General features: G+C 40.7%; 1 protein-coding gene across 1 annotated transcript in view; it reads right to left on the bottom strand.

The window, feature by feature from the left end:
* SLC10A1 (solute carrier family 10 member 1) overlaps positions 1-27,919 on the bottom strand; it is a 34,123-nt gene continuing 6,204 nt past the window's right edge. Inside the window, exons 2-5 of the mRNA XM_004370989.1 lie at positions 9,329-9,539; positions 3,705-3,883; positions 2,011-2,207; positions 1-151 (exon numbers count right to left, since the gene is read on the bottom strand). Coding sequence (XP_004371046.1) covers positions 42-151; positions 2,011-2,207; positions 3,705-3,883; positions 9,329-9,539 — 697 coding nt within the window. The 3' untranslated portion in view covers positions 1-41. The remainder of the gene's footprint in view (positions 152-2,010; positions 2,208-3,704; positions 3,884-9,328; positions 9,540-27,919) is intronic.

Genomic DNA, 27,919 nt, shown 5'->3' on the forward strand with positions numbered 1-27,919 from the left:
TTCTGAATGGCCTGACCAGATCCAGGCCACTGGGAGAAGGGCTAGGCTGTGCAAGTGGAGCACTCTTCCCCTTTATAGGTGCCATTTCCCAGAGCTTCTGGAGTTGTTTCTTCAGTTGTGGCAGCTGTTGTGTAGATTATTTTCGTTTTATCTAAAGGTAGAGAAGATGAGGGGAGTGTAGGGAGAAAGCAGTAGTTAATACAAAGCTTGTTCAATCTGGAAGATAAACCGATTCACCTCTAGGGTGTGCTGATATGTATATATTTTGTTTTTACCATCTCTCCTTCCCAATTTACTCTTAAACTCAAGAAAGGTTTACTTTTCCAACTTAGTGGTTAATACTAGTAATAAAAGGCCTAAGAAATTAGAGTATTAAGGCCTCATCAACCCATCTTCAAATTAATTGTACATAAAATAACAATGGGAGAAATAAGTATATGTAAGCAAAGATGATTGATGCATTATAGCAGAGCAAGGAGGGGACACAGAGCTTTAGGAGAGTCTTCCCAAGGGCAAACTTCTTCCCTCCTTGGGTTTCATTGTGTTTGGTCTTCCCTTGTCCGCCTGAAGGTAGTGAGGAGCTGTGAAGACAGGAGTCAGGGTCCACCTTTTCTGTTCTCCCATCTGTTCTACCATCATGTGGTAGAAGGGTTCAGGGATCAAAAGCACAAAAACTTTTGTGAGAGTCTTCACTCTGAGTACAGCTGTTTGGAGTCCTTAAACAACCAATTTGCTCCAAAGAAATAGCTGCTTTAGCTTAGTTTTGCAAGTGGTGCCCCCTTGTCTTCTGATATGCATTGTGAGAGAAGTTCTTTTTCCATCCTGAGAGCATGAGGACTCGTAGTATTTGTCATTTGAGCGCGTTCAAACTTCAAATCTGGAACTTTCTCTCCCATCCCTTTTTTCTAGGGGGCAGGACCTCATTGGGCAACAGATCTCTGAACTCTCAGATAAACATCAGACTAGATTTGTTTTCCACAACTCCACTTAAAGCTGCTGGAATGTGGTTAGCCGTTTATGGTTTATTTTTAATTGTTTGACCAAGATTTTTAGCTAATTTTAAAGAGAGAGAGAACCTACATTTGCTACTATAAAATATTGAATGCCTCCAGGGGAAGTTGTAACTTTTCTTCTAGAGTGTCGATCACAATTTCCAGGGTCTAGAAAGGATCTTGAAGGGGCCCTTAAGTTCATAGGAAATGAGGCAGTGGAAGGATTTGGTTGACTAGGAAGAATATGACGGTGTTTTAAAGTTATAAATTACTGAAATGTGTTACCAGGTAAGGTTGTGCTTCCTGGATTTGAGAAAAAAGCTATTTGGGGTTAAGGTGCACTTTGAGGAAGGGACTCACAGTGGGCTTTCTTGAGGTTTGATTGTATTCTGAAGATAATGAAATACTCTGAGCACCTTAGAAAAAGAAGTGCCATCAGCTAGGAAGTTATTCAGAAATAAGTTTATTACGTGATAATCACTTTAACGGGCTTGTGCTTAATGGTTTATAGTGTAACCAGAGTTGAGGAATCAGCTTGGTTTGGGGTTATTAGGCCTCATTGCTTTAATATTAAGTTTCCCCTCGTGGGGATGCCAATAGTGCTGGGACTCTGACCTGGTTGCAGGACATGAGAACCTGGTCCTGAAGAGTGCAGAAGTTTCCCCAACTCTTGTGGATAGGAGCCTTTCACATAACTAATCATAAAACTCAAATATCCAAGGCAGTTCTATCTTGTTGCCTCATCCTGAGCCCTATTCCCACTTAGACAAAGCAGTCAAAATTGCCGATGTCTCATGAGGCAAACTCTGCCCACCGTTTGGTTCTCCCAGCTAGAAGGCAGAGATGGAGGCAGTTAATGGAAGTATCCTTGGCTCTGTGAGGTCCCTTCAGTAATTCTTGATGGTATCTGGTTCCTAGTGACTTTATAGGAGTCAGCTATCCAAACAGTCCCTGCTGGAGGCTTGCTGGCAAGAGCAGGTCCAGCATGGAAGCAGAACTCGGGTGATTCAATACTCACCCTTGGGAGGCTTGATCTTCAGGTAGCACCGAAAGATGACAATGAAGAGAAGCCCTTCTCCAAGCTGGAAAGTCATGTAGAGGAGAGGAAAGAAGAAAAGTGGTCCAATAACTTCAGGAGGAAAGGTCACATTGAGGATGGTGGAGCAGAGTTGAACATTTTGGCAACCGGTCTCCATGCACACAGTGCGTCTGCACCTGTGCAGGTGAAAAAAACAGACCCATCTACCATCAGAAGAGATGTGAGGGCACAAGTTTCCTTGCCTTTCCCCTCCGTCCCAGACACTCTAGGACCCACTGAACAGTCCTGCATAGGAAGGTGAATGTGAGCCAGGTGTGTGAAATGCATGTGGGTTCCAGAAAATCCAGGTTGACCCATCTCTCAAAAACACTAATCTAGCCCTGTGGAGGATGGTGACTAGTAAATTCATGTCAGAATTTTTGTGAGATTTTTTGAGTAGCTTGGGAATGTATGTTTTGTCTACTATTGTAGGATTGTCATATTAAAATCTGGAGAAATGTCTGCCTGGTGAAGGGATGGCAGTGAATTAGTATTCAGTGGTTATGTTGATCTTATATGGGGGACAATTATCTGAAGTGTTCAGGACCTGTTCCTGTCCCAAATGTTTCTGGCTTCGACATCATTAACTCCAAAATGCATGATGATTTTTAAAAAAAAGGACTCAAGTCAGCTCCATTTTTGGAAAACATTCTGTTGATTATGCTTTACATTTTATGAATTGAGGAATGGGATGTTTATGTTTAGTGAATACACATTTAATTCATTGCATTAAAATTTAGTGTATTAAAATACATGTTACCCACTTTAAAACCAAGAACCATGGTAGCATTTATTTTGAGTGAGCATACTGTGATGACATTTGGTGGTGTGATCATCTGAGGATTTGCATCACCCTATTTGATGAAAATCCACATCACTGATTTGTCGCTGGCAACCTTTTGGCTCACTACATCGCCATGTGTTACCTCTGTATCCTGTAGTAATTTGTTCTATGTTAAGTTTGCATGGTTTTAAAAATGGATGATAATTTTTATTTAGACTCCTGGGTGTTTGTTTACTATGGCTGAAAAGGGGACACATCCCTGAAATGTGGTACTGCTCTGTTCAGACAGGATACCTGAGGATCCCACACGATGCTCTCAAATGGAGTCTTCCCCTAAAATGGTGGTTGTGTTTGTGAACTGGATTAGACTATAGCAGAGTTCCACAGCTTCTTTAGCTCTTGAGTGCCGTTAGGAGAGCTGACTGTCACCAGATTGTGTCCTTGTCAGGACCAAAGTCTAGCGCAGAAGAGGAAAATTGGCAAAGCAAAAGGTGTATTCTGAATACCTGTCAATAAGATGAAACTGCCCCATTGCCATTAACTACAAGGCAGTTGGGCAGGAGAAGATGGAATCTGTGGCTCTGGAGGGTGGTACTCTGTGATTAGCTATTACAGTTTGGGTGATAAGATGCCTTTGTTCTCCGGTTTTGTCTTACATTTCTACTGCCTTCAATACAGTCCCTCCCCAATATTTCTCACAGTCCAAAGTTCCTTGTTTACTTGGAACATTTGAACATATTGCTAGGAAAATGCCTTCCCCACGTATCAGATTCCTAGCTCCTATCTTTTTCCTGAGGGACCGGGACAAGAATGAGCCTTATGGAATAGTGGGACCTAAAGTAATACTTACTGTTCATTGACATGGAAGAAGACAGAGAGAATGTAGCCCATCAGGAAGCCAATAAAAGGCATCAGGGAGGAGGTGGCCAGCAAGGGTGGTGTCATGACAAACAAGATGCTTTTGCCCACGTTGATGGCAGAGAGGACTGCGATGGCCACAGTAAACAAAAGCATGATGATCATCCCTCCCTGGGAATGAGGACAAGAACAAAACACAAATAGAAGGGTGGTGGAGACAGGTAGAAACAGTTTAATTTCTTAAAAATATGGTATTTGAAGTGGAAGGGAATATGAAAGACCTTTATATTCCGTCTTTTCTGGATTTCTTCTTGGCAGACAGAGAACTTAATGTCTTTGGGTAATAATAGCATCTCTGGGGAGAGTCCACCCTACCGAGGTAACTTACTTTGGAGGCAACATTTATTGGGATCAATGGTATGCTTTCATTTATTTTATTTTAAAATTACAGTTGCAGCTTACATGCCATTTAACATTTTCAGTAGGTAGATTTCTGATGAAAATTACAATGTTAAGATTTTTCATAAGAATGCAAGCTCTCAAAAGTGTACTTCCATGTCTGCATTTTAGAGAATGACTCGCCAAACTGATAAACATGTATGCATCCATTTAAAGTTCTTTGACCCTGTTATAGTCTGAGTAAAGAAATATATAGCAAGCTTTTCTCAAACTTACCTTGTTACTTCATAATGGTTACATGTGTTCAATTTCCAGTTCATTCACATATGTAGCATTTTGGTAACAAATTTTTTATTGTGGTAAAATATATACCATAAAATTTGCCATTTTAACCATTTTTAAGTGTACAGTTCAGTGGCATTGATTACATTCACAAAGTTGTGGCTTTTTAACATTTACTTAAACTGCTCAAATTTCAGCTGCACAGCTTTGCATTTCTGTGTTTTTAATCCATAATGCAACTGATGTGATCACATAAAACATCACCTGTACTGACTAGGGGTCATATCCCAGGATAGGCAGGACTTTCACAGGTCTAATCAATAGCCACATGTTCAAGTTTTATTGAAACACTTCATATTAACTGATGGGCTGCCCTGTTTGCCCTTGCATTTTGAATTGATTTCTTCTTTTAGATTTCTTCCTTTTGGACTTATCCTCTACCCAGTGACCAATAATTTTTACTCCATCAACAGAGTAATAATAAGGGGGCTTTGGGCTACAGGAATTGTCCATGAAACCAGAAGCCATCGTCTTCTGCATTGGCAGTCACTCTCATCACCTCACTCTCCTCCCATTCTTGTGGGCGATGGAGTGGTTATGAGCACAGACTTTGGTGTGACCCAGGTATGCAAGCTGGCTCTGCCAGTCTCTAGCAGTATCAACTTTGGCAAGTCACTGAATCTCTCTGAGATTCTGCCTCCATGAGTAAAATGAAGAGAATAATATTGATGACACTAAGTGGTTTTGAGAATTAAGTGAAGCAATGTATATAAAAATTTTGGGCCTGGCATATAGGAAGCACTAAATTGTAGCTGCTATTATAACCAAAAGAAAGGAACTTAACATCCTAAAATTTCCTGCCATTCTCACTTCTACCATGTGTGGAAATCTCATGTCCACAGCTTCCCGCTGAGGCAGGTGCCCCTGGGTGGTTGCTTCATGAATCACCGTGTTTTGTACCATCTAACTTAACTGCCCTGGTCACAGCTGATTGGGGTGAGTGCCCACTCATGGCTTGCTAGTGGCCCAAGAGATAACCTGGCCCAAATTCTGCCTGCGAGGGTGGTCTACATAGGTTGATGAGTGGCCAAACCAATCAGATCCTCTCAGAGTTTGTAGAATTACAGGGATGGAAGCAATAGCAGAGACACAAGTTAAAAGACACAAGCCTAAGAACAGCAGAAGCCACAAGTTGGCAGAAGCTACAAGACAAAGGAGAATGAGGAGTTCATCAGTAGCAGCAGCTATGGGAAAAGCATAGGTAGAGTAGTAGAGTCAATGGAATGATGGAACATATTAAAGAAGTGGTGGATGGCTTATGGTGAAAGTGGCTCCTGGACTCATTATCAGGTTCATCAACCTAACTATATATAGCCTTTGATTAAACCCTTGCACGGCTAAGTTAAAGTGTTAACTTGCCCGTCAAAATGAGGCATTCCTGAAATTGTATCTCTGCATTTCTAGATGTGACCTTCCACTAGGGAATGCAACTGGTTAAGGAGACTTTGAGCAGATACCTTCTTCTATGAGCCAGTTATTAGGGGTTATTTTAGTCTGAAAAGTTCTAGGAAGGTTAAGTGTACCAAGAGGCTGGGACCTTGTTTCCTCATTTTTCAGGTTGGCGCTCACTATATTTTATGGGACAGGGAGCTGAAGGATGTGCACCACCCTCAAAGAACCATAAGAACAAGGAAACCTCAGCCTTTGCATCTTGACCCATGCATTTGCTTGCATCCTTAAAGGTATAATTCCAGCTTGTGAGTGCATGACAAGTTGGAGCTGTTGGTCTTACTGTCTAAACCTGGAGGTTTAACCAGAGCCAAAGTGGGTCCAAGGAACGCCTATGATTTGCAGATTACCTTTCAGACGCAGTCCCTTGTCATTGGTGCCTGTCTTTCTGGCCCAGATATTTCTTAGCTCTTAATGTTTCTGGGGTCATTTTGACTCCATCTTTGTTGTGCAATTGAGTAGCGGAATGGGCAACACAACAGGAATGGGAGGCTGGTTGATAATCCTGGCTCTGCCAATAATTTCTCTGGACTTCAGTTATTCTATCTGTAAGACGGGAATAAGGCAGGAGACTGGACTTTATCTTGAAGCCCTTTCCAGCTTTAAGATCAGATTCTACTTTTTGCATCCTTAAAAGAACATTTTTTTAAATTAATATTTCTTTTTTTTTTTTTGTGCTTTAGGTGAAAGTTTACATCACAAAAAGAACATTTTTAATTAAAGTTATTCTGAGGTAAAAAGGAGGCACATGTTCCAATGTCAGTTGTCACTAGCAGTGTGAACTTGAGGTTCTGGTCCTCAGTTTTCTCACCTATAAAATGGGGGCAGTGCATTAAATGACTCTGTGATCACTTCATATGTTTATTTTTTTTTCTTATATTCCCCAAAACTATCTTGAATAAATGAAATGATGGAGACAAACAACACTATTTGTTTTCCTGCGGATGTATGGAAGACACAGGTAGCAGGAACAGGGCTTATTCTTCATTCCTTTATTTCTTTATTCTCAGGCATTAGCTTTGTGAAGGGAATTGTGATAGGTGCTGGGGATTCAGTAGTAATTAAAAGACCCAATCTTGGATCTTGTTTCTTGAGGAACTTGCAGGTGAGTGGGGAATAAAAACAAACAGGTAATTATAACACAGTGTGATAAATGTTACAAGGGGCAGGTGCTTCTATGGGAGCAAATAGGACAAGCATCCTTCCCTGGCTTGGGAAGTTAGGGAATGCTTCTGGAGGAAGCTATTTGTGTTGAGCCTTCAAGGGTGAGTAGAAGTGAGTTTAGTGAAATGTGAGTGAAGTGGGGAACTGGGAGGGGAGTGGTCCAGATGGAAGGAAGGCATGTGCAAAAGAGAAAAGAGCTGAGACTGGAGAGGAGAGCTAAGGTCAGATCAAAAAAGGCCCGAGGAGCCACATTAAGCAATTTAAACTCTATCCTGGAAGGGAGCAAGGAACCGATGAGGGCTTTAAGCAGTGGAGTGACATGATACAATTTGTACTTTACATCTCCACTCTCAAGTTAAAACAGCCAGAGAGCCCAGTGAGAAGGCTATTGCAGTTTTCTAGTGAGAGAGGTTGGTGGCCTGAATGAAGACAGTGGAGAGGAATGGATGTATTCAAACGATGGAAGGTAGAATTGACAGGTGCTGATAGATGACTGTGAGAGGGCAAAAAGAGGGATGTTGAGTGCCTTTCAGGTTTCTGGCTCAGGCAGTTGGGTGGATCCAGTGCCATTCACTGACAAGATAACACAGGGAGGAGATGATTTTAATGTAAGACATACCAAGTTTTAAATGCCTGAGTTATATTCAGGTAGAAAGGTCTGACAGTTAATAAAATGATTTGAAGTTAGAGAATTCAGGACTAAAGATACTGTTCTGGAAGTCATTTGCTTGTAGATAGATGGTAGTTGCAGACCTGAGATGGATCAGATCTAGGGGTGGGGACATCCTGGGCAAGGGGAAGTCTGGTAAGGAAAGCAGAAGGCTCAGACTGAATCCAGAGAAGTGGCAACTTTCAGCAGAGACATTCATAAGGGAGTCTAAAAATAATTGCCAAAGACGTAGCAGGAGAGCTCGGAGTCACCAACACTGAAGGAGAAGGCTTTTGAGAAGGAGGCCATGGTCAGTCGTGTCAAACGCTGCTACAAGGCCAAGGAAGAATTGAGCAGTGTCATTGGATTTGTCTATGAAGGTAGAGCCAGGTGGTCATCAAGATGCTAGGTGGAAGGCAGACATTGGAGAGGAGAGGGATTCAATGAACTAAAACTGTTGAGGGCTTGCTCATGAGAGCGGTTTGGTGATAGCATGGTAGAAATGGAAGGTGTAGTATGTGTGTGAGTTTTTCTGAAGCCTGGCTAGGAAGCGGAAAAAGAGTTAGCTGGAATGGGAAGTGGGAACCCAATGAGGGTTTTTTTTTGTTTTTTGTTTTTAAAGATAGGAGAGATGTGAACCTGTGCCAGTGCTGATTGTGAAGAACCGATATAGAGATATTTAAAAAATGAGAGTGAGGGGAGTGGACGCAGGTCCACAGCTGCTGCCAAGTCCCCAAGCAGCACGGCCTCAGGATGTCAGGTGGCCAAGTCCTTCCTGAGAATCAGGACAAAGCCCTGGCCCTGGGGTTTTGGAGGATGAACAGCAAGCCAGAGGGGAGACTGACAGGGACCGAGCTCCAAGGTCACAAAAGTTGGTGGAGACATCAGGGCAGCACTCTAAGAGACTGTTGATCTTTGCTTCTTCTGAGGACAAGGTATGGCATGATACCCTGTCTATGACCACAGTGCCCCCCAAACCCACTGTGGCTTTACCCACTTCACTCCTTCCTGTGCCTCTCCTGAAATTGTGGGAACACCTACATCTCTTCTTCTCCCCTGGTCTCTTCCCCCTAACTTCTTGTCATGTCAGCCAAGTTTGCCCTTGGTACTCCTCTGAACTCCTCTATTCGGCCTCCTCTCCAGGCTTATCAAATCTACCCTTTATGATCTGGTGTAAAAGCCCCCTCCCCTCCAAGAAGCCTTCATTGACCACCCCAGCCCTCACTAATCTCATCTCCTTGCATTCTGCCAGTAACTGATTTTACTCTTCAGTTTCTGCAAATCAATTTAAACTCTTTGAGGACAGTTATTCCTCAGTGTCTAGCATAAAACTTAGCATCTAGTAGGTGCTTAGTACAAGTTTAATTTTATTACTAACATAGTGAATATAGCTTATAGTTGTGTGTGTAGTGGTTTTTAAATCTTTTCCCCCTAACTTTTCTAAAGTATTTCCAAGTACTACTTAAAATCCCATGAGGTAGATGTAGTAGTAGCAATAATAGTCTTTTTTTTTTTTTAAAAAAAAAAAACAGGAAGGAAATTGACACAGAAAAAACCTGAGTGACTTGCCTCAAGCCACACACTGAGATGATGGTAGGTCCCCAGGTTCTTACCTTGATAATGTAGCGCGCATACTGTGGCCGCTTGGCATTGAGGAAGATCCCTATGCTGCAAGGAATGAGAATCAGGACCAGTGAGATCATGATGCCTCCGTAGGGCACCTTGTCCTTCAGGTCCCCATCATAGATCCCCGTGGAATAGATATACAAGAGGAGGGGCATCATGCCCAGGGCAAAGAAGGTGGAGCAGGTGGTCATCACGATGCTGGGTAGGAGACATAGGAAGAGCAAAGAGAGAGACAAAGAGAGAGCCCATTAATACAGACTGTTTTGTTGAGTGCCTGCTTAGTGTCAGGCACTGTGCTAAGTGCTTTACGTGCTCCCTATAACTAAAGTGACATACTTTATTTCCTTTTTTTTTATTATTTAGATTTTTTTCTTTAAATTTTATTTGTTTTTGTTGAGAATATACACAGCAAAACATATACCAGTTCAACAGTTTCTACATGTACAATTTAGTGGCATTGATTACATTCGTTGAGTTGTGCAATCATTCTCACCTGCCTTTTCTGAGTTGTTCCTTCCTCATTAACATAAACTCACTGCCCCCTAAGGATCCCATCCAATCTTTCGAATTGCTATTGTCAGTTTGATCCCATATAGATCTTAAAAGAGCATAATGCTCAAGGCAGACCTTTTTTTGTACTAGTTAAGCTAAACTATTGTTCGGTTTTAAGACGACTTCAAGGGATATTGTTGGTTCAAGGGTCAAAGATTATCTCAGGACAATAATTTCAGGAGTTCTTCCACCCTCCATGGCTCCAGAAAGTCTAGAGTCCATGAAAATTTGAAATTCTGTCCTGCCTCTTCCTCCTTTTTTATGGAATCTTTGATCAAAATGTTCAGGAATAGTAGCCCAGCACCATCCAATGCTTCTGGTCTCATGGCAAAGGAGGCAGTTGTTCATGGAGGCAATTAGCCACACATTCCATTTTCTCCTCCTATTCCTAACTCTCCTTCCTCTGTTGTTTCAGGTGAGTAGAGACCAATTGTTGTGACTTGGATGGCCGCTTGCCAGCTTTTAAGATCCCAGGCACTAAGCAACGAACTAGGAGGTAGAACAGAAGAACTAAATACCTTATTATGCCAATTAACTGGGATATCCCATAAAACCATGACCCTAAACCTCCAAACCAAGGAAGCAAATACCATTTGTTGTACATATATTTGGTGTTTGGTTGTACATAAGCAGGCTCAACAGCCACTCTTTTTTTTTGTCATTGTCGTAAATGTATCTACCCCACAACTTTTTACAGGTGTACAAATTATTGACAGCAATTACAATAATTGGCTGTGCAGCCCTACCCTTAATCAATGTGATTTTTCCATCACTGTTAACCCTCCTTTTCCCCCTTCCTTCTACCCCTGCTACCCACTAATAAACTTTGTTCTCTATACATTCGCCTTTTCTCTTTATACAAGTAAGGTCATACAATATTTGTCCTTTTTTGATTGGCTTATTTTGCTCAGCATATCTTCAAGTCCATCCATACTGTAGCATGTATCAAGACTTCATTTCTCCTGCTGGTTGAGTAGTATTCCATTGTGTATATGAACCACATTTTGTTTATCCGTTCATCTGTTGATGGGCATTTAGGTTGTTTCCACCTTTTGGCTATTGTGCATAGTGCTGCAGTGAACATTGGTGTACAAGTCTCTTTTTGAGTCTCTGCTTTCAAGTCTTTTGAGTATATACCTAGGAATGAATTGCTGGGTCATATGGTAGTTCTATTTTTAGTTTTTGGAAGAACCGTCACACGGTTTTCCACAATGGGTGTACCATTTTGCATTCCCACCAGCAGTGGGTTGGGGTTCCAATTTCCCCACATCCTCACCAAGATTTGTTATTTTCTGTTTTTTTTTTTAAATCTTAGCTATTCCAGTGGGAATGAAATAATATCTCATTGTGGTTTTGATTTGCATCTCTCTGATGCCTAATGACGCTGAGCATCTTTTCATGTGTTTGGTGACCATTTGAAGGTCCTTTTTGGTGAAATGTCTATTCAAGTCTTTTGCCCATATTATGATTGAGTTATTTGTCTTTTTGTTGTTGTTAAAGTTTTATATATATTTTGGTTATTAGATTCTTGCCGGATATATGGTTTCCGAAGATATTCTCCCAGTCGGTAGCTCATTTTTTCGTATTTTTGGTAAAGTCTTTAATGAGCAAAAATTTTTAATTTTTATGTGGGCCCATGTATTTATTTTGTCTTTTGCTGTTTCTGCTTTTGATATTATATTAGATAATCCATGTTGAAAGCTAGGCCTGACGGCATTGCCCCTGCTTCTAAGAATTTGGTAGTTCTTCTGGCACAGTGGTTAATAGCTTGGCTGCTAACCAAAATGTCAGCAGTTTGAATCCACTAGTTGCTCTTTGGAAACCCTATGAGGCAGTTTTATTCTGTTCTATAGGGTCACTATGAGTCAGAATTGACTTGACGGCAATGGTTTTTCTTTTTTTGGGGGGGTTTTCTAAAAATTTTATGGTTTTAGTTTGCATGTTTAGGTCCTTAATCCATTTTGAATTCGTTTTTGTGTATGGCGTGAGGCAAGGATCCTGTTTCATTTTTCTCTTGAGTCAGTTTGGGTAGGTTGTGCTTCTAAGAATTTGTCCATTTCATCTTGGTTATCCAGTTTGTTGCTGTATAGTTGTTCATAATATTCTGTCATAATTCTCTTTATTTCTATCAGGTCAGTTTGTAATGTTGCCTCTTTCATTTTTTATTTTGATTATTTGTGTCTTGTCTTTGTCAGTCTAGTTTAAGGTTTATCAACTTTATTGATCTTTTTAAAGAATAAACTACTGGTTTTATTAATTCTCTCTATTGTTTTTCTGTTTTTGATTTTATTTATTCTGCTCTGATATTTGTTATTTCCTTTCTTCTGGTAGGTTTAGGCTTACTTTGCTCTTCTCTTTCTAAGTCCCAGAGTTGTAGAGTTAGGCTGTTAATTTGAGATCTTTCTATTTTTTAATGTAGCATTTCTTGCTGTAAGTTTCCTCTGAGTACTGCCTTCGCTGCATCCCATAAGTTTTGGTGTGTTGTGCTTTCATTTTCATTTGACTCTAAGAAATTTGTGATTTCTCTTTTAATTTCTTCCTTGACCCATTGATAGTTTTAATAGTGTGTTGTTTAACTTCCATATGTTTGTGTATTTTTCAGGTTTTTTTCTGTTATTGCTGTCTAGCTTCACACCACTGTGGTCAAAGAAAATATTTTGTATGATTTCAATCTTTTAAAATTTGCCAAGACTTGCTTTGTGACCTAAAATGTGGTCTATACTGGAGAATGATTCATGTGTATTGGAGTAGAATGTATATTGTGCTGTTTTGGGGTGGAGTGTCCTATATACGTCTGTTAAATCTAGTTGGTTTATAGTGTCATTCAGGTCCTCTGTTTCCCTGTTGATTTTCTTTCTAGACTTTCTGCCCAATATTGAAAGTGGTGCATTGACATCTCCAACTATTATTGTAGTACTATCTGTTTCTCCTTTCAATTCTGTCAGTGTTTGCTTTGTATGGTTAGGTGCCCCGCTGTTGGGTGCATATATATTTATTTATTTTCCTTAAAAAAATTTTTTTTTATTGTGTTTTGGTGAAAGTTTATACAAGAAATTAGGGTCTCATTTAACAATTTCTGTAAATATTGTTCAGTGACATTGGTTACATTCTTCATAATCTATCAGCATTCCGTTATTTCCATTTTGGTTGTTCTGTTGCAATAAATCTTGCTTCCCTATCCTCCCCCTACCCTTCTCATCTTTAGTCTAGGGTAAATGTTAACCATTTGGTTTCATCTAGAAATTATTTTGAGGAGCACAGTACTCATGGGTGATGTTATTTATTTTATGGGCCAATCTGTCATTTGACAGAAAGGTGACCCCTGGGAGTGGTTTGAGTTCCAAGTTTAAAGAGTATCTCAGGGCGATAGTCTCAGGGGGTCATCTAGTCTCTACCAGTCTGGTAAGTCTAGCCTTTTTTTAGAAATTTGAGTTTTGTTCTACATTTTTCTTCCACTCTATCCAAGATCATCTATTGAGTCTCTGGTTGGAATAATTGGTAGTGGTAGCTGGACACCATCTAGTTCTTCTGGTCTCAAGGTAGGTGATGTTGTTGTTTGCATAAACTATTGGTTCTGTAGACTAGTTTCTTCTTTGAGTCTTTGATTTCCTTCTTTCTTTTTAGCTCTGGACAAGTAGAGACCAATAGTTGTATCTTAGATGGCCACTTATGATTTTTTAAGACCCCAGATGCTACTCACCAAACTAGAATGTAGAACATTGTCTTTATGGGCTATATTATGCCAATTAACTGAGTTGCCCCACAAGACTATGGTCATAAGCCCTCAAACCCAGTATACCAATCTCTTGAGGTATTTGCTTGTGTCTAGGAAGTATCCATAACTGTGCCCCTTGTGTGTTTTATTTTACACTTGAAAATGTATGCAATACACAGTCAGAATGGACTTGATGGCAACAAGTTTTACAGTTATTCATATATGGTTTCCTGTACATATTTGAGTGCGTAAATATATGATTGTTAAATCTTCTTGATTAATTGACCATTTATCACTATGTAATATTCAGCTTTGTCTCTTCTGACAGATTTTGTCTTAAATTCTACTTCAGCTGGTATTAAGATTGCCACCTGTTATGGATTGAATTGTGTCTCCTAAAAATGTGTGTCAACTTAACTAGGCCATGATTCTCAGTATTGTGTGGCTGTCCTTCAGTTTTCGATCTGATGTAATTTTCCTGTGTGTTGTAAATCCTAACCTCTGTGATGTTAATGAGGCAGAATTAGAAGCAGTTATGTTAATGAGGCAGGACACAATCTGCAGGATTAGATTGTATCTTGAGTCAATCTCTTTTGAGATGTAAAAGAGAGAATCACGAAGAGTGGAGAGGGACCTCATTACCGCCAAGCAAGAAGAGCCAGGAACAGAGCGCGTCCTTTGGACCCAGGGTCCCGGCACTGAGAAGCTCCTAGACCAGGGGAAGATTGATGACAAGGACCTTCCCCTAGAGCTGACAGAGACAGAAAACCTCCTGGAGCCGGCACCCTGAATTCAGACTTCTAGCCTCCTAAACTGTGAGAAAATAAATTTGTTTGTTAAAACTATCCATTTGTATTTCTGTTATAGGAGCACTAGATAACTAAGACACCACCCCAACTCTCTTTTGTACATTATTTGCATGGAATATTTTTTTCCATCCTTGCACTTTCACCCTGTTTGTGTCCTTGGGTTTAAGATATTTCTCTTGTAAACAGCATACAGGTGGATCGTGTTTTTTATACATTCTGCCCCTCTCGTCCTTTTGATTGGAGCATTTAGACCATTTACATTCACTGTAATTACTGATTCCACAACATGTCTGTCAGTTTGTCATACTCTGTTACCTTGTGTGTTACTGTGATACTGGAAGCTTTACCACTGATATTTCAAGTATCGGCAGGGTCACCCTTGGTGGGCGGTTTCAGTGGAGCTTCCAGACTAGGACAGACTGGGAAGAAGGACCTGGCAGTCTACTTCTGAAAAAATTGGACAGTGAAAACCTTATGAATAGCAGTGAAACATTGTCTGATATAATGTCAGAAGGTGAGCCCCTCAGGTTGGAAGGCACTCAAAATACGACTGGGGAAGAGCTGCCGCCTCAAAGTAGAGTCAACCTTAATGACATGGATAGAGTCAAGCTTTTTTGACCTTCATTTGCTGATGTAGTACAACTGAAAATGAGAAGAAACAGCTACAAACATCCATTAATAACTGGAACATGGAATGTACAAGCTATGAATCTAGGAAAATTGTAAGTTGTCAAAAATGAAATGGGCTGCATAAGGATCAATATCCTAGGCATTAGTGAGCTGAAATGGACTGGTATTGGACATTTTGGATCAGACAATCATATGGTCTACTATGCTGGGAATGACAAACTGAAGAGGAATGGCATCACATTCATCGTCAAAAAGAACATTTCAAGATCTATCCTGAAGTACAGTGCTGTCAGTGATAGGATAATATCCATATGCCTACAAGGAAGACCAGTTGATACAACTATCATTCAAATTTATGCACCAACCACTAATGCCAAAGATGAGGAAACTGAAGATTTTTACCAACTTCTGCAGTCTGAAATTGAGCAAACATGCAATCAAGATGCATTGATAATTACTAGTGATTGGATGTGAAAGCTGGAAACAAAGAAAAAGGACTGGTAGTTGGAAAATATGGCCTTGGTGATAGAAATGACACTGGAGATCGCATGATAGAATTTTGTAAGACCAACGACTTATTCATTACAAATACCTTTTTTCAACAACATAAACGGTGACTATACACATGGATCTCACCAGACAGAAAACAGGGGAATCAAATCAACTACATCTGTGGAAAGAGATGATGGAAAAGCTCAATATCTGTCAGAACAAGGCCAGGTGCCGACTGCAAAACAGACCATCAATTGCTCATATGCAAGTTCAGGTTGAAGCTGAAGAAAATTAAAACAAGTCCAAGAGACCCCAAGTATGACCTTGAGTATATCCCACCTGAATTTGGAGACCATCTCAAGAATAGATTGGACACATTGAACGCTAATGACTGAAGACCAGAACAGTTGTGGGATGACATCATACATGAAGAAAGCAAAAGGTCATTAAAAAGACTAGGAAGAAAGAAAAGACCAGAATGGATGTCAGAAGAGACTCTGAAACTTGCTCTTGAAGTAGAGCAGCTAAAGTGAATGGAAGAGATGATGAAGTAAAAGAGCTGAACAAAAAAGATTTCAAAGGGCAGCTGGAGAGGACAAAGTAAAATATTATAATAAAATGTGCAGATATCTGGAGCTAGAAAACTAAAAGGGAAGAACACACTTCACATTTCTCAAGCTGAAAGAACTGAAGAAAAAATTCAAGCCTCGAGTTGCAGTTTTGAAGGATTCTATGGGCAAAATATTGAACAATGCAGAAAGCATCCAAAGCAAATGGAAGGAATACACAGAGTCACGCTACCAAAAAGAATTGGTCGGTGTTCAACCATCTCAGGAGGTAGCTTACGATCAAGAACTGATGATATTAAAGGAAGAAGTCCAAGCTGCCCTGAAAGCATTGGTGAAAAACAAGACTCCAGGAATTGACAGAATATGAATTGAGACGTTTCAACAAACTGATGCAGTGCTGGAGGTGCTCACTCATCTATGTCAAGAAATTTGGAAAACAGCTACCTGGCCAATTGACTGGACTCTTCTATATTTATGCCCATTCCAAAGAAAGGTGATCCAACAGAATGCAGAAATTATTGAACAATATTAATATCACATGCAAGTAAATTTTGCTGAAGATCATTCAAAAGCAGTTGCAGCAGTACATTGACAGGGAGCTGCCAGAAATTCAAGTGGGATTCAGAAGAGGACTTGGAATGAGGGATATCATTGCTGATGTCAGATGGATCTTGGCTGAAAGCAGAGAATGCCAGAAAGATGTTTACCTGTGTTTTATTGACTATGCAAAGGCATTCAACTGAGTGAACCATAACAAATTATGGATAACATTGCAAAGAATGGGAATTCCAAAACACTTAATTATGTTCATGAAGAACCTGTACAGAATAAGGGGACACTGCATGGTTTAAAACCAAGAAAGGTGTGCATCAGGTTGTATGTATCCTTTCACCATACTTATTCAATTTGTATGCTGAGCAAATAATCCGAGAAGGTGGACTATATGAAGAAGAATGTGGCATCAGAATTGGAAGAAGACTCATTAACAACCTGCGGTATGCAGATGACACAACCTTGCTTACTGAAAGTGAAGAGGACTTGAAGCACTTCCTGATGAAGATCAAAGACTACAGCCTTCAGTATGGATTGCACCTTAACATAAAGAGAACAAAAATCCTCACAACTGGACCAGTAAGCAACATCATGGTAAATGGAGAAAAATTGACATTGACAAAGATTTCATTTTACTTGAATCCACAATCAAGGCCCATGGAAGCAGCAGTCAGGAAATAAACCGATGTACTGCATTGGGTAAATCTGCTGCAAAAGACCTCTTTAAACATTTAAAAAGCAAAGATGTCACTTTGAGGCGTAAGGTGCACCTGATTCAAGCCATAATATTTTTAATTGCCTCATATGTATGCAAAAGCTGGACATGAATAAGGAAGACAGAAGAATTGATGCCTTTGAATTATGATGCTGGCGAAGGATATTGAATATACCATGGACTGCCAGAAGAACAAACAAGCCTGTCTTGGAAGAAATACAGCCAGAGTGCTCCTTGGAAGCCAGGATGGTGAGACTTCATCTCATGTACTTTGCACACATTATTAGGAAGGACCAGTCCCTGGAGAAGGACATCATGCCTGGTAGAATGAAGGGCCAGCAAAAAAGAGGAAGACCCTTGAGGAGATGGATTGACATAGTGGCTACAACAATGGGCTCAAGTTTAATGATTGTGAGGATGGCACAGGACTGGGCAGTGTTTTCTTCTGTTGTTCATAGGATTGCTATGAGTTGGAACCAATTAGATGGCACCTAACAACAGCTACAATTACTGATAAGGAATGACTTCTGCCATTTTGTTATTTGCTTTTGGTTTGTCTTAAGCCTTCTTTGTACTTTAGTACTGCTTGTTTTGTGTTTTGTTGGTTTATTGTAGTGAGCCTTTTTGGTTCCCTTCTTCTTCCCTTTTGTGTATTTTTTTTATATATTTTCTTAGTGGTTACCATGAATATTACATTTAAGAGCTTGTATTTATAACATTCTATGGTAAGTTAGTACCAACTTAACTTCGGTAACATACAAGAAATGCTATATCTATACCATTCCTTCCCACTCCTGTTGTTGTTGTCACTAATTACCTGTTTGTATTTCATTTTCCATGTAACATAATTTTATCCTTGCCTTTTGTATATTTGTTATTAAAAAATATGAAGGACAAAACATTTAGAATTATCAAGCATGAATACCTTATTACTAGCCCTTATAGTTGTCTATGTTTTCTCTTTATTAGGGATCTTTCTTTTTATGTATAGCTTTGAATTACATTCTAGTGTCTTTTCCCTTTCATCTACAGAAGTCCTATTAGTATTTTTTATAGGGCCAGTCTGGTGGATATGAACTCTGTTAGCTTCTGTTTGTCTGACAATGTTTTAATTTTACCCTAGTTAAACTATACTAGTTTCACTGAGTATAGTATTCTTGGTTGACAGTTTTTTTTTTTTTTTCTTTCAGCACTTTAAGTGTATCATTCCATTGCCTTCTGGCCTTTCAGTGTTTCTGAGAAAAAATTGGCATTTGATCTTATTGAGGTTCCTTTGTATGTGACTGTTTGCTTCTCTCTCACTGCTTTCAGGATTTTCTCTGTATCTTTACTTTCTGAGAGGCTAACTATGATGTGGAGCCCTGGTGGCACAGTTATTAAGAGCTCGGCTGCTAACCTAAAGGTTGGCAATTCAGATCCATCAGCTGCTTCTTGGAAATCCTCTGGGGCAGTTCTACTCTGTCCTATAGGGTTGCTATGAGTCAGAATCAACTTGGTAGTAATGGGTTGTTTTTGTGGTTGCTAACTATGATGTGTCTTGGTGTAGATCTCTTTGAGTTTATCCAGCTTGGGGTTCTTTGAGCTTCTTGGATGTGTAGATTCATGTCATTTGTTAGACTGGGAAATTTTCTGTCATTATTTCTTCAGATATTCTTTCTGTCCCTTTCTCTCTCCTCTCCTTCTGGGACTCCCATGATGCATATATTAGGTCTCTTGTTGTCCCATAATTCCATTAAACCGTGCTCAGCCTTCTTGAGTCTCCATTCTTGTTTCTCTTCAGTGTCTGTAATTTTAACTATCTTATCCTTGAATTCACTAATTCTTTCTTCTCACTGAGTAAATCTCTTGTAAGTCCTATTATGTTTCTCATTTCAGTGATTGTCTCTTTCAGTTGCAATATCTCTTTTTGTAGATCCTCATTTTGTTCTTGTATTGTTTTCCTTATTTTTTTTTTAGCTCTTCATCTGTATTTTCCCTTAGTTCTTTAATTCTGTTCAATGTTGTTGTATTATATTATTTCATTTTTTTTCATTATTTGGTCATCTGTAGATGCACTTTCACTCCTTTTGTCATGTTCATTTGGATGGGCCATTGTTTCTCTGTTCTTTGTGTGTCTTGTGATTTTTTGTTGGGGCATTGGAATTTTTGAGGATGTTAACTCACTTCATTTCCTTTTCAAAATAGCCTTAGGAGGTGAGCATACTATCTCCTTCTTGATGATGGGGAAGCCAGGGAGTAGAAAAGTTGTGACTTGCACAAGATCACATAGGCTGAGTCAGGATTTGAACCTAGATTTGTCTGACTTCTGCAATCCTGTGTGCTTCATTGTGGAGGAAGCATTTCTGATTGCCTCTGTAATATAACTTTTTCCTCTGAGCACCTGTCAAATGCACCATCCATTTTGAAGAAAGCTAATTGTGTGATCCCATCACCCTGACTATAACCCTTCAGATCATGGAATTGTACCTGACCCATAGTTGCCAAATGCTTGGCTCAGAGCCTAGGAGATGGCTGGGCATAATAGCTATGTCCAACTGATATAATAAAGTTTAACCTCATCAAATGCATTTTCTCTCTTGAGGAGTTTCGATGTGAGACATACTGATGGAGTACTTGGTCTTCAAGAGTGGATGGTGAGGCAGAAGCCAAAAATGTATAAAGAAAAAGCGATAAATAGAGGCTACAGTTAGAAGGACTGTAAAAAGAAATAGCAGCAAAGCAGTAGAAGCAGAGAGTAATTGAAGGACCATAATGGTGGAGCAGTACAGGAAGCAGCAACAGTTGCCTAGGTGACAAGATAACTTGATCATCAGACTGGCTTTGTATCTTGAATAATGTTCCAATCCCCAAAACTGATATCTCATTTTCTTGTTTTTTTCCTACATTACTTAAGATAAATTGAGTGTGAACCTTTTTGGTGTTGTTAGGGTGCTGTCAAGTTGGTTCCAACTCACAGTGACCGTATGTACAACAGGATGGAACACTGCCTGGTCCTGTGCTGTCCTCACAATTGTTGGTATGTTTGAGCCCATTGTTGCAGTCACCATGTCAGTCCATCTCATTGAGCGTCTTCTTCTCTTTCCCTGACCCTCCACCCTACCAAGCATGATGCCCTTCTCCAGGGAGTAGTCCTTTCTGATAACATGTCCAAAGTACATAAGACAAAGATCTTGCCATCCTTGTTTCTAATGAGCATTCTGGCTGTACGTCTTCCTTCCCCCCAAAAAATCCAAACCCATTGCTGTCAAGTCGATTCCAACTCATCTGTATCCTAATTGTTATTACCTTTTCTGTTTGGAACTTAATATATGTTAGACCCATGGCCTTGTATAGGGAGAGACCCTTCAGAAAGGCCAACTGAGAGAATAGAACTGCTAGGGAATATTATAGGATTTGTGGACTTGCACATTAATATATAGCTCTGGCTTGCATGCTAGCAGGTAGGTGTGGGTGAGGGTTTGGTAAGATCCCAGGAAAACACACCCAGTGTGCATTCCTCTTCCCCACAACCCTATCCTCTACCTATACTTCTTCATTGCTTCCATAGAGGTGAACCGTGGCCCAAATGAACATCAAATGCAGCCTAGATTAAAGGTTCCAGATTGTAACCTTCAAGAACAGCAATAGATAGAGGTATCACAGGGATAAGAAGCTGTCAGAGGTGAGGAGAGGCCCTTATAGAATACTGTGGACTTAATAACAGGAAAACCCTCCCTCTGTAAACTCCTGGAACACTTAAATACATACCTGAGTTTGTGAGAAAGTAAAGTGCCCAGGGACCAGATATAAAAAATGCAAAGTGGTTAGTGGGTAAGCTCATGCTGAAGCTGAACTGAATAGAGGCAGATTAGGTTTTAGTGCCCGAGTGAGGGACTGAATTGAGGTCTTAGGCCTATTAAAGGAGGAGAGTTAAAACTGAGAAATCAATAATAAAAGATCATTAAAAAAAAAAAAGCCATACAAATCTTCTAATTATCTCATGGGTTAAATACAAAATCATAATGAAAAGAAAAATACTTAGAACAGAACGATCATAAAATACATATTGAAAAACATGTAAAGAGTTGACCTTGGATTATGCCATGATTTCTTAGTTATGATACCTAAAGCGCATGTAACCAAAGAAAAACTATATAAATTGGATGTCATCAAAATTAAAAACTATGCTTTAAAGGACACTATCAAGAAAACGTCCCACATAATGGGAGAAAATATTTGAAAATCATATAAGGGTCTATATCTAGATATATATATAAGCAATTCTAAAGTTCAACAATAAAAAGACAAATAATTAAAAAAAAAACACAAATGATTTGTATAGATGTTTAACATGCCAATTTCCCTAAGCCTTTGGGTACCTTCTTCTACAGTATACCAAGGCAGGTCTGGCATTTCAAGTTGATTTAGTGTAGGTCACCACTTAATTCATGCTTCCTTGAACCAACCAAATTAACTATTAGATCCTTTTCTAACCTCTCAAGCTGAAACATTGAATGAAGAGTCTTTGCTTAGTGGGCCCATATCAATATACTCAGACTGATAACAACTTTATGTTCCTTGCACCATTGTCCTATACCCTTAATAGCCATTCCCACACATATTCCCCAGGTTTCTGTTTGTATATATTAGAAAAATCAAGCAGTTCTTTTGGAGTGTATTGTACCTCCTCCTGGGTCACACTTTATGCTTCACCTCTTGAGTCTCACTGGGACTTAAGTGTAGTTACAGGTCTAGAAGCAAAAATGGATGGTGGGAGTGGGTCCTGGGAACATTCAGCAATGCCTTAGTAAGACATATACCTCACGCCATGTCCCAGGCAACATCCCAGCTGCCGTCCCAGGCTTTATCTCAGACAACGACTCTTCAGGCAGACCTGGGTTAATCTAATCAGACAGGAGTAGAAGGAATAGTGATAAAGGTGGAGTAATCTCTTTAGATGGTAGTAAGAGGGCTGGTTCTGTTGGCAGGAGTGATTCAAGGGAATTTAGGTACTCAGTGTCCCCAGCTTCCTAATTATCTGCCCATATGTCCCCATTCCAAGTTTCAGGATCCTATTTCTTCCCAATCAATCTCTTCAATTTAACTTCAGACACCACTCAAAGTTGAGAATTCAATTGGCATTGTAATCCAGCCATTTTTACGATAAAACTCTGGATTTGTTTTTTGGCAATATCAGCTCTTTTACTACAAGAAATAAGACTTTCTTTCATGGCACAAGGGGCAACTTTCAGGTCTTTTATGTGGCACTTGAGCTGTGACTCTGAAGCCCTGAGCTCATCTCTTTCTTTCACCACTTAGTCAAGTGAAAGCAGGACCAACCAATCAGCTTCCTTATACTTCTCATTCTGACAAAGTTGTAGAAAAGTATCAAATAAGGCTCTTGGTGTTTGTCCAGAACATTCTCTGCTAAGGAGGCTGGGAATTGGGTCACCTTCTCTTTCTCAGTTCCTTCTCCTTATCAGAGAAGTCTTCCCCCCATTCTGGGCATACAGTAACTTTCTATGTCTCTTGTACATAGATGGGCAGCACACGACACTTGGCAAACCCCACTTCTGTATCTCTTCTTGGCAAGGAGGGAATGGGGGTCTCTCATACTATGGCACAAGAGGAGGATCATGCCAGATTGTAAGAGCCGGCCTCGAGGGGTAGAGTGAAGGGGAAATAGTCTTTGTGAAGCCGAACATGAGCGCCCTCATGTGGTCTGCTATTTCACTACAGTTTGGTAAATCATCCTTATGTGAGTCCCTGGCATGTAGCCACTATTTTCCACCACCACTATAAAACCTCTGCTCTCTCACTCCAGGGCATGGAGATCTGTCTGATCCTGTGACCGCCCAGTACTTGGCCTTGTATATAATTCTCCCTTATAGACTCCTTTGCTACCATCCTGGAGTTGCCCATCTCTTTCTTCAGGCTCTTGGCACACTCCATTTTTGGAAGCAAGTTTCATGTTACTGGTCCATGCCTAGATAATTGGTGAGCCAGCCTGGAGACTGAGGAAATGGTGAGTGAGAGCGAGGCTTCTGTGAGAGAAATCCCAGTGGGCCAGTGACTTCAAAGTGGGGAGGTCTGGCCTCTTTGCTTTTCTGCCCAGGAAATCCTGGTTGGCCAGTGACCTCCATGTGGAGAGGTCTGGCCCATATGCTTTTCTGCATGTGTACTGCCACATGAATATGGTGATACCCCCAAAACGCCAAGTGGCATAGCTGGATTGTGGACAGATGCATGCTTCCATAAGTGTGGAAAAGAAGCTAGGAAGGAATTAGCAGCTCTGGGAAGGCTGCTGCTGTGGGCTGTTCAGCTGGCCACTGAAGCCCAGCTAGCTGCTGACGCATATGTAAGAGCTCTGCAGGATGACATACAGTTAGAAAGGGATGTGAGGCAGTTATGTGTGACCACAACTGATGTATTGAGCAGCTGCATCTGCGAACAGGATGAGCAACTAGAAACACTTGCCTACAGGTTTGTACAGATGGGGGATTCAAGGGTGAGGGGAACAATCCCCTAGCCATTGCTCAAAGCCCTCCAACAATGGGACTGGAGATAGTTGGAGGGGCTAAGCAGGTCCCTGGTGCTGAGAACACCCTGTAGTACCCAGCACAAAGCAAGAGTTAAAACAGCAGGAAAGAAAAAAAAAAAAAAAGGAAGAAAAACCTTTCAAGATAGCTTGTGTTGAGCGGCCTTGAAGAGACCTTAGAGATCCTCTCTGGAATTCTCTGATAATTGCTTCCACCAAGATAAATGAGTAGCAACATAGTTGCAGTTGCAATAGTAAGGGGAAAACTAAAACAGGAGGGACCACTTCCATGTTACCAGGCAACTGGGCTGAACCCATGCTTGCGCTTGGTATGATGGAGGTGTGGCTCTACAAATGACTGCAGGCTCTGCCAACTTTGCCTAGATCTGACTTTCAGAAATAATTAAGACTGAGGATTAAGCCAAGGTCCCTCTGTTACCATCGAGGACAAAATACCTTATGTTACAATTAAAGTTCAATGTGGAAATGAAAAGAATTGTATGTCTTGGGTTTTTAGATACCATTGCACAGGTGACTGTGATCTCTATAACACCTGGCACTAAAATGAGGAAAACTTTAAAACTATAATTGAGACCCTTGCTCAAGCCTGATTATTGATAAGTCCCTTCGGGGCCCCTACAATCCCCTATTGTATGTATTAATGATGTTGATATACTATTGTACACCTTTGTAAACTTTTGCCATAAATCCTGATAGGAATTGCTGCCATTTTAGGGCGAGTTTTTAGTGGGGCCACTGGTAACCTTCAGAATGACATATAAAGCAAGCCTCTATGGGCATGAGACATCTGGACAAAAAAAAAAAAAAAAATCAACTTTGTTCCTAATAAGCTTTTGTTACTTGTGTAGATGGTCACCAGAAAGGCCCCTATGCTGAGACAGGAAAACAACCAATGAGCAGACCGCTCTTGCCAACTGACTGCAGAGGCTGAAGTGTCCTCTGCTCCAGAGCAAAGAGATGTGCAACTGACCACCTCCTAGATTTAAGCAAGGACGGCCCATGGAAATTCACACACCATCCTAGACTGGGCCTACGCGCATGGACTGCTACTGTCATCAGAAAATGCTGAACAACATAGAAAAGCTGACCTGCCTGTGAGGCCCTGACCAAGGCTAAAACCTGCCCAGAGACAGATTCCTGAGCCAACAGGCCAGGGAGTTCTCGGTAGGTAAATCATATTGGGTCCTCTTATCCTTTACAGAGGCTTCCACTGGATCTTGAATGAACTCTTCATGTTCTGTATCATCCCCAAGCCATAGGGACAATTGAACACTTCAGTGGACAGGCTTAAATGGCTGATGAGAGGGGACAAGACAACCTCAGCATGAACTATACATCTCAGGCAAGCAGTCGAGGATCTTAATGTAGTAGTTCCCTGCAAGGGCATTTCTCATTTGTGTCATATATTGATCAAACTGTCTCTTCTATAAAATATGTTTCTTTTGTATACAGCTGTTCCTGACAAAAGATCTGGTTTCCCACGGAGCTCAGTGCCTCAAGATTAGGACAATTTGGGTGGCTATACCTAGGCAACCCTCACTTCAAGTCTCACAGGAGCTAGGGGAGGGGAGGGGGGAATTGTTAATGTTGTCTCTTTTTCTTCCCAGTTTATCTCAGGGATGGACAGGCCTCCATCCATGGGCCCCAATGATACAGGTTTTTGCGAGAGCTACGAGTCAGACCCGCTGTTAGTTTTGTCAACATTTGAACAGAGATGATGAGTCATCTCCCCACATTGTTCCAGTGACAGAAATTTCTCTCTGTGTGTTAAAAATGTAAAACGGCATGGGACTGGATGGTTTGATTCTGAGAACGATACTTTATTTATTGTACTTCAGGTGAAGGCTTACAGAACAAATAGTTTCTCATGCAACAGTAGTACACATATTGTTTTATGACATTGGTTAACAACCCCACAACATGTCAACCCTCTAACTTCTCAATCTTTTTTTTTTTTAGTGAAAATACACATAGCCAAAGATACACCATTTCAAAAATTTCTACTTGCACAGTTCAGTAACATTGACTATGCTCTTACAATTGTGCTGTTATTCTCACTTAAGATGAAGGCTTACAGAACAAAATAGTTTCTCATTTAACAGTTACTACAAATGTTGCCCTATGACAATGGTTAACAATCTCACATCAACAATATCCTTACTCAACCTGGGGTTCCCTATCACCAGCTTCCTTGTCCGCTTCTGCCTTCTCGCCCTTGTCACTGGACTCCTGTACCTCGTTAGTCTCATTTGGTTTTACGGGGCTGTCCACTCCCAGGCTGAACAGTGAACCTCGGAGGTAGCTGCACCACTGAGCTAAAAGGGTGTCTGGGGGCCATACTCTCGAGGTTTCTCCAGTCTCCTTTAGGCCAGTAAATCTGGTTCTTTTTTTTGTGAGTTAGAATTATGCTCTACATCCTTCTCCAGCTCTGTCCAGAACCCTCTGTTGTGATCCTGGTCAGAGCAGTCAGTGGTGGTAGCCGGGCACCATCTAGCTGTACTGGCCTCAGTCCGGTTGAGGCCTTGGTAGCTGTGGACAATTAGTCCTTTGGACTAATCTTTTCCTTGTATTCTGTGAGAACAATACTTTTAAGACTGAGTTTGATATTACTCTGGACATGGAGAACCTACAGAATATGACCAGGTGGGTCCAATGTACATTGAATGACTATACCAAGTCTGAATTAGCCTGTTCTGGCAATGGTAATACCTTGTTCAATTGTGGTGAGAAAGGGTGCTTTTGTATTACTTGTACTGGAATGTGTGCTCTTCATATAATGTGCCATGTTGGGAGAAATACAATATTTTTACATAATTGAATCAGGACATGTTATACATATGTAAAATTGGACAAATGTTGCCCTTTGATCTATTCAGTTGGCTTAGATTAAGCTATAACTGGGGTGGCTGGTTGGAAACTCTTCTCCAAGCAGGCCTGATCAATCTGCTGGAGACTGTCCTACTAGTAACCCTCATTAAGTGCTGCCTCAAATGATGCACAGATATAACATCCACCAGAGTTATGCACCAAACCATGGACATCCATGGACAGCTCAACATCCAAAATGGGTGATGGGCATACCAGAACTTGATAGTGCTTTTCTTCTTTTTCTGACACCCTGATGGGAACCAAGGGTGGACTACTGGGGGAATGGTCTGCTCTACACCTCCCATCCAGGCTGCCTAAGTAAAGGTCTTGGGCCCAGAACATTCTCTGATAAGGAGGCTGGGAGTTGGGTAGCCTTCTCTCTGCCAGTTCCTTCTCCTTATCAGAGAAGCCTTGCCCCTGTGAGGCAAACAGTAACCTTTTCTGCCTCTTGCACATGCACGGGCATCACACAGCACCTGGCCAACCCCACTTCTGTATCTGTTCCCAGCAGTGAGGGAACAGGGTCTCTTGCACTATGGCACAAGATTGTAAGAGCCGGCTTTGAGGGGTGGACTGAAGGGTAAACAGGCTTTGCAAGGCTGAACATGAGCACCCTCGTGTGGTCTGCTAGTTCACTACAGTTTGCTGAGTCATCCTTATGTAAGTCCCTGGCATGTAGCCACCATTTTCCACCACCACTATAAAACCTCTGCCCTCCCACTGCGGGATGTGGAGATCTACTCTGGTCCTGCAGCCACCCAAAACTTGGCTTCATATGTAAGTCTCCCTAATATACTCCTTTGCCACATCCTGGAGTTGCCTGCTTCTTTCTTCAGATTCTTGGCAACCTCCATTTTTGGAGGCAAATTTCACATTACTGGTCCGTGCCTGTACAACAAGACTATGTATAACAGCACAGTATTGAATCCATGTAATTGCCTGACAATAGGAGAATGGATAAATACAAGCAAACTACACAGTTCAAACTCATGAAGTAGAGCTATCTTATCTACATGGCTGTATTTCAAAAGAAGCAAGTTGTAAAATGATATGGATAGTATGATACTATATATGTATGTGTATATATATATGTATGTATACATGCATGTGTATATATATATATATATATATATATAAC

This window comes from Trichechus manatus, unplaced genomic scaffold (assembly GCF_000243295.1).
Source record: "Trichechus manatus latirostris isolate Lorelei unplaced genomic scaffold, TriManLat1.0 scaffold00010, whole genome shotgun sequence".
Lineage (NCBI taxonomy): Eukaryota > Metazoa > Chordata > Mammalia > Sirenia > Trichechidae > Trichechus > Trichechus manatus.